The sequence below is a fragment of the Globicephala melas genome, chromosome 18 (assembly GCF_963455315.2).
Source record: "Globicephala melas chromosome 18, mGloMel1.2, whole genome shotgun sequence".
In the NCBI taxonomy this organism is placed as follows: Eukaryota; Metazoa; Chordata; class Mammalia; order Artiodactyla; family Delphinidae; genus Globicephala; species Globicephala melas.
In genome coordinates, this window is record NC_083331.1 from 8055101 (window position 1) to 8072165 (window position 17065).

The 17065-nt window shown below is 41.8% G+C and overlaps 1 protein-coding gene across 1 annotated transcript in view; it reads left to right on the forward strand.

Annotated features, from left to right (window-relative positions):
• The window catches only part of RXFP2 (relaxin family peptide receptor 2), a 61598-nt gene that overhangs the window by 25070 nt on the left and 19463 nt on the right, over positions 1 to 17065 (forward strand). Inside the window, exons 6-11 of the mRNA XM_030882121.2 lie at positions 6108 to 6179; positions 6760 to 6831; positions 8441 to 8512; positions 9566 to 9637; positions 12535 to 12606; positions 14221 to 14292. Of these exons, the coding sequence (XP_030737981.2) occupies positions 6108 to 6179; positions 6760 to 6831; positions 8441 to 8512; positions 9566 to 9637; positions 12535 to 12606; positions 14221 to 14292 (432 nt within the window). The remainder of the gene's footprint in view (positions 1 to 6107; positions 6180 to 6759; positions 6832 to 8440; positions 8513 to 9565; positions 9638 to 12534; positions 12607 to 14220; positions 14293 to 17065) is intronic.

Below are 17065 nucleotides of genomic sequence, written 5' to 3' on the forward strand. Positions count from 1 at the left end.
CCATATCTTCTGATGCCCAGTGCAGTGTTTATTCTACAATAACCAGAAACCTAGAGATGGAAAGAAATTGCTCTAGCATCTAACTGAATCTTCTACCAACACATACTCTTCTTTCCCACGTAGGACTCCCTTCTATATCTTTTGCCCCCGAATTTGGGGGAAGCTGACTTCTGGGGAGGCAGAGGTATCACTAGAAGGTTAAGCAAGGAGATTTAAAATTAGACTTCACAGGCCAAGTCCTTCCCTGGACCACTGATTCAAGTATTGACACTACCGAGAGAGTGTCAATACTTCTCTCTTGGTATCTGGTAGCCCACTGAAGGGAAGAACGTGGAAGCGCTAGTGATAATACAGGCCCCAATTTTCCCTAGTGAAAAAAGGCAGAGATTTTTTTCCCACCAGATTGCCCAGATTAGCTGGCAGTTTCTCCAGTTAAATGTTGAATTTCTCCTAAGCCTGAGAAAACTTAGGTACCACATCATAACCTGAGTATCACTCAGCAGGGGTTCTCTTAATGCAAGCTGTTATTTGATGCTTTCGAGGCAATTTGATTCTCCCAGAGACTCAGAGAGAAAAAAATTATAAGACTCTTATCAATAAACATTCACCAAGTGTCTCTTAATGCAAGGCACATCAAGGGGGATTAAACGCAATTTCTTACATCCATCTATCACTTTTTAAAGTTGACAAAGACTTCCAACATTTGGAATTCTCATTTGGACTTTGACCTTCAAGGTCTGTGAGGTAGGGCAGACAGCGTCAGGTTCCTTTCAGGAATGAGGAAACTATCCTTGGAGGAGAAAGGTTGTTTGAACAAAGTCAGCCAGCTGACAAGTATTAGAACTTGGCTTCAAAGCCAGACCTCTGACTGTAGTCCTCTGGAAGTCCACCCACATGGGCCAATCTCAGAATATTGTTACCATTGATGAAAGTGTCCAGAAAACAAACTTTGGTTTCAAAATAACCGAAGTTCTTTATAAACATTCTTCAAATATCCTAAAGCAGTTCATAAGCCCAGCAACTCTTCTTTAAATCTCCTTCCCCTCCCCCATCCCCTTTTCATACCACTCAGCTCCTCCCATCACTCTCCGGAACCCGCAGAAAAATCTCCCCATAGTCAGGCAAGCCCTTGTCCTGTCCTGTCCCTTTTCTTCCTGATCCCGCATTACAACAGTCCAAACAACCAACGTAGCAAAACACAAACCGTCCTCAGGAAGAGGTGTCAGGGGAAGGAGGAAACGAGATGGACAACCCCAGAACTCTTGGTAGAGACAGCAGGAGGGTAAAAGCTGGCCAAGCCCACATGTTCGTTCATTCTTTCAACAAATATTTATTGATACCTATGAGGTGTCAAGGGTATAGCGGTAAACAACACATATGAAAAGCCCTCTCCTCAAGGAGCCGAACTTCCAATGGAGAAAGATAAAAACGCGTAGTGTGTTAGATAGCGATTATGGGGGAAAAAATAAACCAGGAGGGAATTAGGAGGTGCTGAGGGAAAGGAATTTCAAACGATATGCAAATAAACTGTCCTGTCACATAACGCTACTACTGCCCAAAACATCTGAAAAGCTCCCCGTGATTCTGAGGTTTACCCCAGGAGATCAGAACACACCCAATAAGTCTTCTATGTAACTCCTCTGATATTCAAAGACGGCCATTATCACCATGCACCCCACCCCAGGTTTCTCCCCATGCAGCCTCGAATCCTTACCTTCTTCCCCAAAGGGCCTGGTTTCAAATCTGTTTGTCACTCTGTATATGGTCACCTACATATTCCTTACGTGTAGTATCTAGAATAAATGTAATATTATCACTTGTATGACACATACAAGGGCAGAACAGGGGGAAGCTAGCAACCCTTCCTTTCTAAACTCCTTATGCCCTAAGGTTACATTTGTTCTTTTTGTGGCTACTTCATACTCTTAACTCCTAGTGACTGTGTCTCTGAAATCCCTCATCCTGTACCACATGCATAACTGACAAGTGACGGCTTCTCCATCCTGTACGTGTGCGCTTCTCCATCCTGTACGTGTGCGCTTAGCACCTGAGAGCTAGTCGTGGCACTTCAGATTTATCCCTGTTCAGTTTCACCCTGTTACACTCAGCCTTTCTTACCAGACGGGGAAGATCTTTTAGGCTCATCCAACAGATTCACTCTTCATCCCAGCACTGTGTTATCTGAAAATAAGATGAGCCGTCTTTACCTAAGTCGTGGAGCAGAATATTGAGCAGGACAGTGCCAATATTCTTTATTTTGTCTATGAAAGCATCATAAAACCACTTAATCAATGCCTGGCAGACATATAAGCAAAGTCGACCACACATTTTTATCTGATCAGTCTTTGAATGCAGAAAACCAAGTTGGTCTGACGTGCCCTGTTTTTTGTGAACTGCCCTGTTCCTGTTCTCTCTGAGGTGCTCACGAAGCAGCATCACAATATCCTGTCCTACGACCTCGCCCAGAACCAACTTCAAGCTCATCCAACTATAGCTTGTGAAATCGACTTACCTTTTGGAAAATCAAAACGGCATTTGCCACCTTTAATTTTCCAGCCGCTCTTCCTTTTTCCAGATTCCACTGATCACGACTGAGTGTACGCATTTTCAGTGTTTCTCAGTTTCTAGGAGAAATTGTCCAAACCAGAGGCTTTAACTCATTTTGATTAACTTATTCTACCATTTTGGGCTTTCACTGCCACAATGCTCTATCCTATTTATTCACTTCAGTCCTGAGATCACCTTCGTTGACCAAGAAGACAAGAACAGTGTAGGAGTTGAGAATTTATATTATTTTATTATTTCATGATAATATAAAACATGTCCCACACAGCAGGCTTGGGCTTTTCCTTAGCATTTTCTTGTTTCCAAAATATAACTAGAAATTCATTTCTACTGCCCATTGTATTCTTCACTGTCTGAGTTTTGAACATGTCTTAGGTCATTCTTTCAATTATGATTCCATTTTGTGAACACCTCACCTTCATCCTTGGACTTTGAAGAAACCCCTTATTACCATCCTATCCTCTTCCTGAACTGGATGGTCCTCTGGCCCTCTCCTAGCACCATGTACCGCCACTGCCAGCACCCCTCATTGTCACATACGCTGAAACATATATGAGGATCAGTGTGCATTTGTTAAAGGAATGATGTGTAGGACTAACACACAGGGCTAAAGAGAAGGTGGGGCGCATCTTCAGCAAGGAGGACCAAAAAAGCATAAGCAGAAACACTCAAAGGATGTTAGGAAGAGAGTGACCAGGGAAGTTTGTCTAAAGGAAAAGAGTTCCCACAGGAATGATGGAGTGTATGCTGGAGAGGTCATTGAATCATGATTGTAGGGCCTTTGAACGCTAGGCTAGAGCATCTGGGCTTTATTCTGTTTGACCAAGGAAAAGACATGCATGAATATGTGTTTTAGATTGTATTGAGCTTATAAAGTTGATATGCATCTTTAAGTTGTATTGGGATATATCCTAAGGGATCACCCAATTTAACGTCAAGTGCGTCTCCGGTCTCGCATGCTCTAAATGTTCACAGTGAAATTAAGGTCATTTAGGCATCCAGAAAAAGAAATTCCTAAGTCAAAACAAAATGTTCATTGCTAGATGAACAAATGTCACTTACCTGAATGCTTTCACTAGCGATCAGTTTATTCTTTTTAATATTCTTTTAAACTTCCTAACATTAGGGGGTAAGAAGCAATTTAAGATGATCTTTGAGAGAAAGAAATAAAATACAGTTTATGAACTTGACCATAGTACTTCATCACTGCTACCACGGAAACCAGCAGCAGTTCCTCTCCTCACTGTGACATAAATTTTATTTAAATTAGGAATTCCTTCTTAAACTGGGTTCCTGTTCAACGCAATCATTGGCAACAAAATGTAATTCAAGGAGTCTGCCTGGCTCATGAATACAAAATGTTGCATTAAAAAAATAGCCTATAAACATGCATGCTATTAAAGCATTTATTTGCTTTAGTTTCAGGTACATAAATTCCTGGCGTTTCTGCTTGAAAAGTCCTGACAGCTGAAACAGCAGGAATTCATGAACCAGTAAGTTATTCTTAGAAAAACCATTCAGTGTAAAGTATATCAAACGGGCTCATATCTCAGCTGTGAAGAAAAAGAGGACACCACTTGCCAAATTGTCATGTTTCCAAATTTCCCCTCATATTCACCAAGCTACTATTCTGTAAAGAAGAAAGCAGATACTGAAAGATCAAGTTAAAAAATTCAGCAGCCTAAGTCTGAGATGAGAGACCTGGGACTCTAGTTCTCCGTGGGGTGCCGGCAAACTGGCTAAATAGAAGACTAGAGCTTCTTTATTATTTAAGAAGTTGGAGTCTTAACTGGTGTCAGTGAAGGCAGATAGACTGAACGTATCGGGTGAGTCGTGCAGATCAAAGGCACAAGGTCAAATTCACAGTTTACAGCTGCCCCCATCTCTTCAAGATTGACAGGTGTAGGTAAAACGCGCAGTGCACTTTTGACTTAATGATCTTAAATGAAATGTAAATAACACTAGTTAGGTAGTAAATTTTATATTTAAGAGGAACTTCAAATATGTAGAGTATTGTATTCTTTTTCTATTTTCATTTGCTATTGTAATATAATTCCCCATATTAACTTTCATTACGTCACTGTAAGGGCTCTGAAAATGCTAAGACAGATATCGATATGTATGGGTTCATTCTATTCATAGCAGAACTTTAAAGCAAAAGCAGAATTTATGCTACAATGTGAAGCATCTCCTTACAGACATGTTGCAGCAGGGAGAGGGGGATGGAATGGTACGAGTTCTTACAGGGTTTCAAGTTTACTTTGTAGGATTGAAATTGTTGCTTTGTGTGTCACTATACTTGTAATGCATGTGCTCTGTAGTACACAGCTTTTCCACATGGTGGTACACAGAGAAAATGACAATATTTGGGATAAAAGATGGGTTTGTTAATAATTGGAAGCTAATCTTGGCTTTACTTTGCCACCTTGTGGGCTGAGGACATCGATATCCCAGCACAGCTACAACGCAGTCATGACTCAAAGGCTGGGAAGCTTCGCTGGGAATAATTGTGGTGTAACAAAATTCAGACTACAGCCAGCTGCTGAACAAGCAAAAGATCTACCAGTAGTTTTGCAGTGAAGTATCACAACAATGAGAAAGTGTAAAATATTTTAGGAAGCAGTGGCGGTCCAGTGGTTAGGACTCTGCACTTCCACTGCAGGGGGCATGGGTTCAGTCCTTGGTTGGGGAAACTAAGATCCCACAAGCCACGTGGCCAGAAACAAAACAAATCAAAACAAAACTTTAGGACCCAAATCAAATCAAAATAAGAGACAGGGAAGCCACTCAGAAGATTACGTAGACATTAGTTACTATTGATAGCGTATTTCCTGCCTAAAGTTGTTTAGAAAATATGAAATCAAGGCTAACCTCCCATTGTATTAATATACTGAGCACAGGAAATGGAAGTCGTTTGCTTAGATACTCCTGAAAGTGCTATTATTGAATCCATACGCTCTGCTAGATTGCTTCAGCGGTTAAGTAGCTCATGGCCCTGTGGGCTGAAGTTGGTACACTGGCCCCAGTTCAGCCACTGATGCCATTTGCGACCTTGAGCCCCTCTCTAACTAGCCGCACCCTTCTCACCCTGCATCTTGAAACAGAGCGAGACTTGCCCTCTCCTCGTTTCATGGGAATAGAATGAAGAAAAATGAGGAGTTGAAGGTGGAACTCTGTACTGAAAGAGTGAGAAAGCTTAGCAGTGAGAGCCTGGCTCGTCTCACGTGGTGGGCAGCTCCTGCGTGTCACAGAAGGACGGCCACCAGAATACCAGTTTGCAGAAATAAGACTAGTTCTGTCCCCACACACAGCGTACTGGACCTCAGTGGTTCAAGTCAGAGATGTCGGGGTCTCATCGCACGGGCGCTGTCAGGACAGCAGGCACAGCTAGGCTCATAGCCTTCTCTCATTGCTTCTACCTCCCAACATGAGAATAAGACAGGACTTTGTGAGCCAGGTGCACAAATTGTCTTCAGGTGAAGAAACAACCTAACAAATACGTGAACCATAATCACATGGCTCTTCTATCTTATTCCTACCAGATTCCTTCAGCATAATTGTATTAGACATATATCCAGGAAAGCATTCTTTGGATTACATAATCTGCAAATACTGTGAGTAACTTCTTTATAATTATGAGTACAATGTTAAGTAACAATTAAAAGGGTAGAATGAGTGGTACTTTTTTAAAGGCTCGACTTTGGATATAGAGACATGGGAGAAATAAGTTTTCACAAAGTACAGTGTAATTAGTTATTACACTGAAAGAACTGCTAAAAAATTCCAAGTTTTACCAGAAGACAGGTATAAAGGCTCTCTTTAATCTTGTCTCCTCAAGTTTGGGTCATTTCCACAAATAGAAAATATATAACTTACCTATACACTTTCTTAAAATGTTAGTCTACTAAGGATGTGACCAAAAGGACAAAAGCGAAAATCACCTCACATATTTATTCTGCCGTTACACTCTAACATAATGTAATGTCCCAATACATTGTCTTTGGCGACTTTCCTGGTCCTGGCCCTGGTGCTCGTCTCACTGGGCCTTGGGTTATCTGTATCTCCTGCCTGTTCTTTGATCTTCTGGCCTCTGCTCATCCAGTAGAGTGCTTTCAGAAACAGATGTCCAGTAATTGTATGTGACTAAAGTGGGGTATTAAGTTTGCCTCATTTACTCACGCGTGCTGTTTGTAGATATCTCAACCACAACTGCATTACAACTCTCAGACCTGGAGTATTCAAAGACTTACATCACCTAACTTGGCTGTAAGTATTCTAGCTTTTCCTTCCCTCGGATCACAGTCCTAATGATAGTCATCAAGGCTCATAGTTTCCATCTGTTTATGTATCTTGTTTATTATACTTATTTTTCTGCTTGTCACATAACCTGGAGCATGTTACCCGAGCAGTTCAGATAATGGCTTGCCAAATGGTGGTTGTGTGAAGAGAAGTCAGTGCTACGTTTTTTCAGGTGGCCTCTGCGCCCAGAAGTCGGCTTGCTAAGTCATCCGTCCACCTGGTGTTTACCTATAGCAGGGTGTCTCAGCCCAGCTCTACTGGCATTTTGGCCCAGATAATTCTTTGATTGTGGGGAGGGGGGCAGTGCATTTTAGGATGTTTAGTGCCATCTGTGGCCTCTACCCCACTAGATGCCAACAGTACTCGTTCCCAGAGTTGTGACAATCAAAAATGTCTCCAGACAGTCCCAAATATCCCTTGGGGGAAAGAGCGCCCTCTGTTGAAAACCACAGACCTAGACAGTAAGCAAGATAAGGCCTTTCTTGATTTCCAGAGAATTCATAGAAAAGACTGAAAATATGTGAGCTTGTCGTGTTTCATCACTTATCAAGCTGAGCCACCAGCTCCATCCTCAGCTCCATCCTAAGGAGTCTCACATCAGAGGTCTGTGTTTCCATCAGGAAAAATGAACAAAGGGCAGTTAGAAGGCTGTGTCAGTTTTCCCATTTTCTGTAGGCCAGCCTGGTCTAGGGGAAAAAGCTAGGACCTCAGCTGTATCCAGATCCTTGTGTATGCCGTGGCCCCATGCTGAATGTTGCGGACAATTTTCTTGATCTTCCTAGGCCTCTCTTTCCTCCTCTTTATAATCATAATTCCTTTTTTCTAAGAGGGATGTTGTGAGAATTAAATCATGTAACATATATAAAGTGTCACATGCAGAATGCCTGGCATATAGTAGGTGCTCAGAAGGCCCCTTCTCCAAATCCTACCCTCAGGTACCTCTGAAAGTAAGAGGAAATGGTACCTGGCTTCAAAGGCAACGAGAGAAAAGAAGGCATATTTCCTCTTATCTATTTTTTTTCTAGGAAAATACCATATAGAATTAAAAACAGTGATTTGAATTTATAAGTCTTTTCACTCTTTCACCCTCAAAGCTTCTAATAAGTTTGTTGGCATAGGCCCCACTAATTACATCATTTAAACGCCGTGAGACCAAGGAACCATTTGTGATTTCCTAAGAATTTTTTTTCATTCGTTTTTCATTCGGTCAATCAGTAGGTCAAAGCATTTATGGAGCCCATAATCAGCCAATAGCTAAGTGCAGCTTGTCTGGACCCAGGAACCCAGAGGTGAAGGTTCTTAAGTCCAAAGGGAGACGGATACAGGGAGCAAAGGCCATCGGGATGGACTTGATAAATCCTGGGATGGGGATTATGGGGGTTTGGAGGAAAGTGCTGCCCCAGCCACGGGGTGAAGGAAAAGCTCTCTGGGAAGAGCCCTGAGCCAAGTGTGGACAGACAGGAAGGAGGAGAGCAGGTGTTGGGGGGAGACAGGATTGCACGGCCTTTTATTTCTTCCTGGTTTAATTTCGCAAAATGTATGTAACATTGGAAATGTTTGTGATATGTTTTATCAGAATTCTAGATGATAATCCCATAACCAGAATTTCACAGCGGTTGTTTACTGGATTAAATTCCTTGTTTTTCCTGTAAGTATTCATCTACCTTTTAATCCACCTGTCTATAAATTGCAATGACATCTAGAACTAGCTTACAAAAAGAGCTTTAAGAAAATCAAGCCCCCTAAAATTTATACTAGTCAAAACCTTTCCTGTATTTCAAGCCACAATTACTGTTGCTACTTCCTGTCCATGGCTCATGGTATATTTTAAGCCGACTAGTTCAATTCCTTTTGATCTCCTTTAATTTCCTTTAGTCCTAAGGCATGTTCTGTTTTGTTTTTTTAAGGCATGTTTTTATTTGCAGTGGTTCATTTTTATCTCCTTACTACATTTAAATTTGTTAGAGTCTTTCAGGAGTTCAGCTCCAACTACATTTTTAACAAAGGAAAATGTGTCTTTGTCCAGCAAGAGTAACTGAAAATTCCAAAATCTTTGTCTTAGCAACTAAGCTTTTCTCATAATTACATTTTCAGTGTTTATTAATATACTGGGATGATTTATCAGCAGGGGATTATTATGTTCCTTTACAGTTGATCATACAGCATCATTAATTTTCCATTTGTGAAAAGGGACCACAGTATCATAAATTAGTCATGCAGCTTAACATGCTCATGAGTTGTTTTCTTCCCCAAATGCCTCCCACTATCACTTCTTAGATTTAATGCAGTTTCCAATGTGGCCTTTTAATATTGTAAATGATTAACATTTCTCTTAAAATGAAACTTTGGATGTATGATGCTGGAAATGATTGCAAATTTGAAGTTCACAAGGAAAATTACCATGAACTTCAAAATTATTACCCAGTGTATACTTTTGTTTCATCTCATAAAGTCAAACTGTTTCATATTTATTCCTAGGTTATGTATCACACTTATGCATTCATAGTTTCTCTGACATCTGCTCCCTTATCCATGCCACACACATATCTAGAGACCATTTTGAAGAGGTAGCTATGTCTATATTCTTCATCCTAATATATTGATTTTAGCATACAAGTTCCCAAACTGTGGAAATAGTAAAAATACTGTTCTTAAAGTGGCATATCATTTCGTTTCTAATTAATGTCTTCTTTGTGTAAAGGTCTATGGTGAATAACTACTTAGAAGCCCTTCCCAAGCAGATGTGTGCCCAAATGCCTCAACTCAACTGGATGTGAGTATGCACTTAGCAGCTAATTTGTTATTCGCCCAGATTCAGGAAACTAGCCCTGAAGTTAATTCACAATTACACAAAAAGCTCATCTCTGCTTTTCTTTCTAAAACTAAAATCTGATCGTGTCACTTCCTGGTTGAAACATCTTCTGGGAATCCCCACGGGTGTGAGGGTAAAGTTCAAGCCTCCCAGTTTAGCACCAGAGACCCGTTGTCCTCTATCCCTTACTCCACCTGGTCTCTTTGCCAGCCCCTTCTCTTGTGCCTTCCTTTCAGATACACCAAACTACTGCTCCTTCAGTCAGTTCCCTGAACACATGTTGTTCCTTCAACTTGAAAGGTCTTGCTTCTTTATTCTCTGACATTTCCTTCAAAAGTCAATTTAAGCGTCACCTTCAGGAAGCCGTCTCTGACACACCCACCAGTTCAGTGGCTGCCTCTGTGCCCTGATTATGACAGGAGAGCCTCCACCACGCCTCCCCTCCTCCCACTGCACCGCTGTCTCAGGGCACTGTCATCATAGAACCATCTGTTTACCTGTTTATCCCCTACTGTTCAGTAAATTCTGTGATTTTATACCCAGCACAAGGATCAGCACATAATAGTGCTCAAAAAAAACTCTGTAAATGAACGTGCTAAACCATTTCCACTCCTTGGTAGCTTTCAACCAATACACGTTTAAGCCATTCATTTGGTTTCACCACCACTACCACCATTCCACCATGTTCATATTCACGGTCTCCTGAGACAGGCAGGATTGGCACAGGAGCGACTTCCTGTCCTGGGAAAATGCCGGTTGTACTGTCCCCCCAGAACTCTCCCCATTGTCAAATCAGGGGACTCAATACCCATAATATGATAAAATTTTTGTACCTCAGCTTTGGATCCTCTCTGAACTAGCCTCACTTGTTACAGCGCTATCAGATGACCTTGTGTTTATTTACTGACTTAAAAAAATTATTTACATACCTGTTATCAAAAGGCTTTTAAGGCAATGGGGGTCTCACGTAAGTGTGCTAAATGTTAAAAATGGGAGTGATGGGACTTCCCTGGCAGTCCAGTGGTTTAGACTCCATGCTCCCAATGCAGGGGGCACAGGTTTGATCCCTGGTCAGGGAACTAAGATCCCACATGCCGTGCAGAGCTGCCTTAAAAAAACAAAGGTGGGGGAGGGGGAATTGATGATCTGAAAACCATGAGAATAAAACTCATGAAGAATAGGTGGAAAATACTTAGAAACTAAGCAAGTACATCCACACAATGGGAAAGCAACAGGAAGGAGTAAAGTTAACAGAAAAATATCAGGCCTCCAGCCTGTACCCATCCCGTCCCCAAAATGGGCATCAGCAACGAGGAGGAGACCAGGAAGCAGCATCCAAGCCCTGGGTTCTGGGGACACTCATCTTCACTCTAGGCTCCCACAGACACGAGGGAAAAAAGAGACACTAAGTGAAAAGATGTCGTTAGCAAGACTGGCTGACCGCAAATGAGAGCTGAGAGGTCAGACCCAAATCGCCCCAGTTCAAAGGCAGAAAAAACCCCGCCTTGGCCATGCTTCTCCTCCCTCACTTGCTATCAGCTAGGACTGTTGCTCACAACTGCGAAGTGTTATGAGATGTAAAAACATTTTCCCTATTCTACTGAACAATATTTGGACTTTCAAGGGACTATACTGTTTATTATTTGCAACTGCTGTATTTTAAGAGTGAGAAAAATAGTTGAGTTCCTGCAAGACCTCCAAGATGGCTTTAAAATAGGATTTTAAAGGCAATGACAAAGGAACTGGTGATATTAACGTGAACATGAGAAAGGTTCAGAGGCAGCAAAACAGCTATTGTCGTGTACGGGAAGCCTGTAGGAAGCCAACGGTAAATGGAATGAGGAGAGTTGGCAGAAGAGCCGATCCTCTCCTTCCTTGGCGCTGCTGGAAGCGGCCATGTCAGAGTGTTCCTGAGGTTGTTCCCTGATGATGTGGGTGCTGCTGTCATAAGGTTCACCTTGGCAGAACGTAGTCTCTCCACCAGCGCTTCTCCAACGTCAGCATACAGCGCAAGCAACGCAAAGACTTAGGACAGACCGCTGGGCCTCAGTCCTAGGGTTTCTGATTCAGTGGGTCTGGGGTGGAGCCTGGAAATCTGCATTTTGACAAGTTCCCAGTTGATGCTGGGACCCGGGACCCTCAGAGCAGCACTGCACTCAGCATCCGCATCACGGAGGGAGGTAGAAAGAGCCGGCACTTTCCTTCACACAGCTTGGGACTCCCCATCCTGACTCTGGCATCCAGTATTTGGTAGACAGTTTGGCCTGAGTTTCTCCTGCAGCAAAATAGAGACGCAAATATCTACCTGACCCTGGGGGAGGCGAGGGGAGAATATAGCGATCTACGATGCCACGACTAAGCGTCTAGGCATTAGATTCAGATGGATCTGAGTTAGAAGGTCAGTTCTACCCCTCAATAGCTGTGTGACCAGAAGAAAAGTAAATTTCCAAGATCCTCGGATTCCTCCTATGTTAAATGGGAGGTAATAATGCCAACTTCGTAGGAGTGTGTATTATGCACTCAGAACAGTACCTGACACTATAAAAGCCCAATTAATGGGAGTTACTATTATTATAGTACAAATTTTATGCTAATTAATAGCGTGGTATCTGGCACAGAGACACATTCACAAAATGGCGGGCTGCCCTTTTGCTCAATTTTATTAAGTTCTAACACTAATTAGAAGGGGAAAAAGATGCAGAGTATTAATTATACTGACCCTGCAATAAGTAGGAGGAAAGCCGAAAACTTGGAATGAAGTAAAAATAAAGTTCAGAGCTGTTATATCACCAAAAACTGCCTTTAGACATATGATTTGTGCAAAAACATTAAAAATATGTTTCCTCCATGCCTTTTAGGGATTTGGAAGGCAATGGAATAAAATACCTTACGAATTCCACCTTTCTGTCGTGCAATTCACTCACAGTGCTGTAAGTATACAATGTAATTCAGTAAATGAGGGGAAACCCAGTAGCTTTGGAAATCGAAAGAAAATATTGGCAAGGAATTTTAAAGTATGTTTTGTTTACAGCCTTGGTCTGAAACTGAAGTACTAGAAAATGTACACATGGATCTATTGACTTGGATGGTAGGGCCAAGCCTTATGTTTAGCTGCCAACCATTTAAGCCTCCTTCTTTCTGAGGGCAATCATCGTTTCTGTGCACTCTCTCTGCTGAACTGGTACCTAACCCCATGGTCAACAAGGAAATGAGATAATGTATGTGAACGTGGTTACTGCTAATGACACTTATCACTTGATGTCTCTCTCTTTAAAGAAAACAAAATTTTATGCTAAAAAGAAGAGCCTCTAATGTATTCTGATTGGCCAAAGGTTCTGCCTGGTGATTCTGATTGCTGACTGTGTTTTTTATGGGGGCAGGAAGGCAGATGGATCGGTTAATTGGCACATTTGCACTGGTAAGCTTAAAAACACAAGAATGTGGTTTTGTTTTCATCATAGTTCCCCATATATAGTAAGTACTTAGTAATGTTTGTTGCTTGGATGGGTGGTTGGAAAAGAAAAATCAGAGCACATCCATTTGTAGTAATCGAACCACTTTTCTCCAACAGACTAAGAGATAAGGCTGTTGCCAGGTTGCATAGTTATCAATCAGATTGAAGATTAGCATATTTAGTAAGAAAAGAGGCTGTCCCACATAGGAGATGCAAAGAGTTTATTCTTTGTCTCATGGATAATGAGAGAGAACACTGGAAGATAAATACCATCCACGCCTCCTATTTGCCATACGCGGGCCTCTCACTGTTGTGGCCTCTCCCGTTGTGGAGCACAGCCTCCAGACGTGCAGGCTCAGTGGCCATGGCTCACGGGCCCAGCCGCTCCGCGGCATGTGGGATCCTCCCGGACCAGGGCACAAACCTGCGTCCCCTGCATCGGCAGGCGGACTCTCAACCACTGCGCCACCAGGGAAGCCCCACGCCTCCTATTTTATAACACCATGTAGCTTTTGAATCACCTTCATGCTCATTATCTCATTTGTTTACACCCCTGTAAGGTAGTTAGCTGACGACCCCCTCTTTTTTGCCGTTTGTCCTGGAGGATTCCATTTCTAGACAGAGAAAATGTAAAATCGCTGTTCCCCACCAAATTTAAAATTTGTTTGTGGCCCAGATGGTGTTGGTTCAAGCTTTGCTCTTTTTCTGGATGACTTCTTATAAGGAATGTGCCTTACCCAAAGATCCTCTCAAAGCCTTCACAGAACTATTAACAGGGTCCACATTTGACATTGCATATGTGTACGTTGGGAAAGAAACACCTTCTAAAGTAATCAGAATCCAAAGGAAGCGCAGCTCCGTAAACCACACTCAGCGCCTCAGTTTCCTTACGGGAGCATGTCCTGGAGAGAGCCTATGCTTACATCCTCTGTAAGAAACTCCTGCCTGTGTTCCACACCAGAACATGCCTTGCTTTGAGACTTCAAAGGTGGCTTATTAAATTACACACGGATCAGTGGCATCTCCCAATGAGAACTGATTACTACAGCAGACACAAATCAACAGTGCTGACTCTTACCATGTCTTACAGGTTTCTGCCTAGAAATCAAATTGATTTTGTTCCAGAGAAGACATTTTCTTCATTAAAAAATTTAGGAGAACTGTAAGTAGCGTTGTCTACTAGGAAAATATGATTTTGCTTCTTCAGGATTACAAATCTAAATGACTAGTGAGACTGCCTTTCATTGGTAGCAATCAAAATCCTGTAGACTACTGGATATTCAAAATCAATTAAGAAAACCAACATTATCCTAAAAGCAAATTAAAAATCAGACAGTGGGCTTAATATGGATTTAGCCTACTCTAATTTCTCTGCCCATTTTCTTTGACTGATTTCATACATATGTGTGTTTGGGAGTAAATGAGTTTTCCATGGCTCCTTAAGCTCAGGGATTCTCCTCTCTAATGTCTGGAGTACAATTAATTCTCAATATATGCTTGCTGAATGAATAAATGACTGAAATAATACTAATCAATTATAACTAAACAAAAGAATGAACATGCTTATTATCCCTTAAGATATAACTTCCAGAGCAGATGATGCAAATAGAAATGTCTAGAAAGAGGCTCATTGCAAAATATTCAGAGAGCTCATGTACATTTTTCTGTTCAAATATATGTTGTGTAAATCTAAACCTTTTGAGAATCATCTGTCTTGCTATTAATTCATCGCTACCCGCATAATGGTGTATCATTGGCATTTAAAACTGTCTGTTACATTACAAATAGTGGTGATTAGGGTAGAGAGCTCCTCTTCCTGATCTGAAGTCTAAAAAATGGAAATTAATTTCTTAATCACCTTCTCCCCCATTCTTTATACCTTGCTTTGAAATCCAGAAAGGACTGTGAAAAGTAGTTCAATAAGAGGAATTTGAAAACAATTCACAAATAATTAAGATAATTTAATCTAATGAATGAGTATCATAAACCAAATCCACAAATATTTAAGTGCCTATAATGTGCAAAGCACCGCATTAGAACTAAAATATTATCATTCTATGGCAAAAAATTAAAGACAGCTCACTCAGAAGACCGCTCACTGCTTTCTCACAGGGGCATTCCTGATCAGACCTTGGAGGATGGATACAGATTTGGGTTACGGGGGTGGAATGGAGGAGCAGCCCAGGACAAACAGGAGTGTGTTTTTATACAAACTAAAGGAGACAGTGGTATGGAGTCCACATTCTGAACATTTTCCTAATCCTCTTCTTATACTATACTTAGGCAAAGCCAACCCCCTGCCCCCGCCAAAAGAAAGAGCCTAAATAAGAGACACTGCCTTTCTTCTTTTAGGACCACCAATAATTCATTCCAATCCAGATAGCACCAGTGTGATAGAAGAAATTCAGAACCCAGTAGAATTAACTTGAACAAGGCATTTACGTTTCTTAAGTTTACAAAAATGTTAGATAATTTTACTGTGCCTTTTTGACCACAAACCCCTTCTGGAGAGGAATAAGCACTTAGATGAGGCCACTCAGATCCTTTTCGCACAGAAGACTGTACTTTATTTTTCAGGGTAACACTTTGCAGGACGTTCTCCAGGTGTACAAGGTCATCGTCATCTTGTTTTGTTGTCACTCTCCCTCTGATCTGTGCACACCCGTGGCTTTCTTCTGTGCCGTGACCCACTTGTGCTCCTTGCATCCGGAGCACCAGATCAGAACACCAGCTGGCAGGCTGTCTACACTTGGATGTTATGACAGTCCCTCAAAATCTATTTGTTTAAGTTAATTTGCAGATGACCCTTACCCCACAGCCAGCTTCTTCCCCTAGGCTTGCCTGTCTTGGTGGAATCTGCATTCTTGCTGGCAGCCTGGCTAGAAGACTGTTCCCTTTCCTTCTAACTCTATTTACACTTGATGTCCTATCAGACCGTAAACCCTGCCAGTGCCTCCTTCAACCCGTATCAGCTCTCACCCGGTCCAGGGTCACAGCCTCCTGCCAGGTCTCCCTCCTCTGAATCTCTGGCATTTCATTCTTCGAACAGAATTATCATCCCATAACCCAGGGCATATTTTCCCACTGTCCTGTTTAACATTCTCCTTCCTTGTTGCCTTCCATAAAGCAGAGTCCTTGACATAATTCTCAAATGTTAACGTTCAGAAGAATCACAAGGAATGCTGGCTTTAAATGCATGTTACCAGGCTCCCTTCCAGAGATTCGGGTGTGATAGTTCTGGAGTGGCACCAGGAAAGTGCTCTTATTATAAGCATCTTCCTTGTTTCCGATGCCTGAACTGTACTCTGGGAAATACTGCCTTGGAATGCATTCATGGCCTTCCCATTTTGTCTCCAGGCTCTTTTCCAGGCTCACCTCCTCTACATCTCCCCATCCTTTCTATCCTCCACCCACATTGGACGACTTGCTGACTCCTGGAAATGCATCTGTTTCTCTGGTCCTGCGTAATCCTCACTTGAAAATCTGCTCTTCTTTGACTCCACCTATAAAAATCATCAAACTTTGCTCAAACGCTTCCTAATTTCCCAGGCCAAGTTTGATGATTCCTTCCTCTGTTTTTCCTCTGTACTTGTGTAATCACACTTGTTTCATTCTTTTGTTTCATAATCTAGTTGTTTACTCTAACTGTAAGCTTTTTTAGAGAAAGAACTAAGTCATAGTTATTTGTCGCTCCCATATATCCATCAGGAGCACCAAAAAATCAAAAATAGATAAGATCTTTTGTTTGACTCCTAGGCGATTTCACATCTGTTTCACTTTTAACATCTTTTCTGGCTCAGAGGATATTTTGGACCCTTCAAGATTCCTGATTCCTTCTTATCCTGACAAATCTCTTTTTCCCATTCTGTAGGGACACTGCCCTGCAATTCTTTCTGGATTGGACAGCCCTATTATATTTAGATCTCAATTCTCAA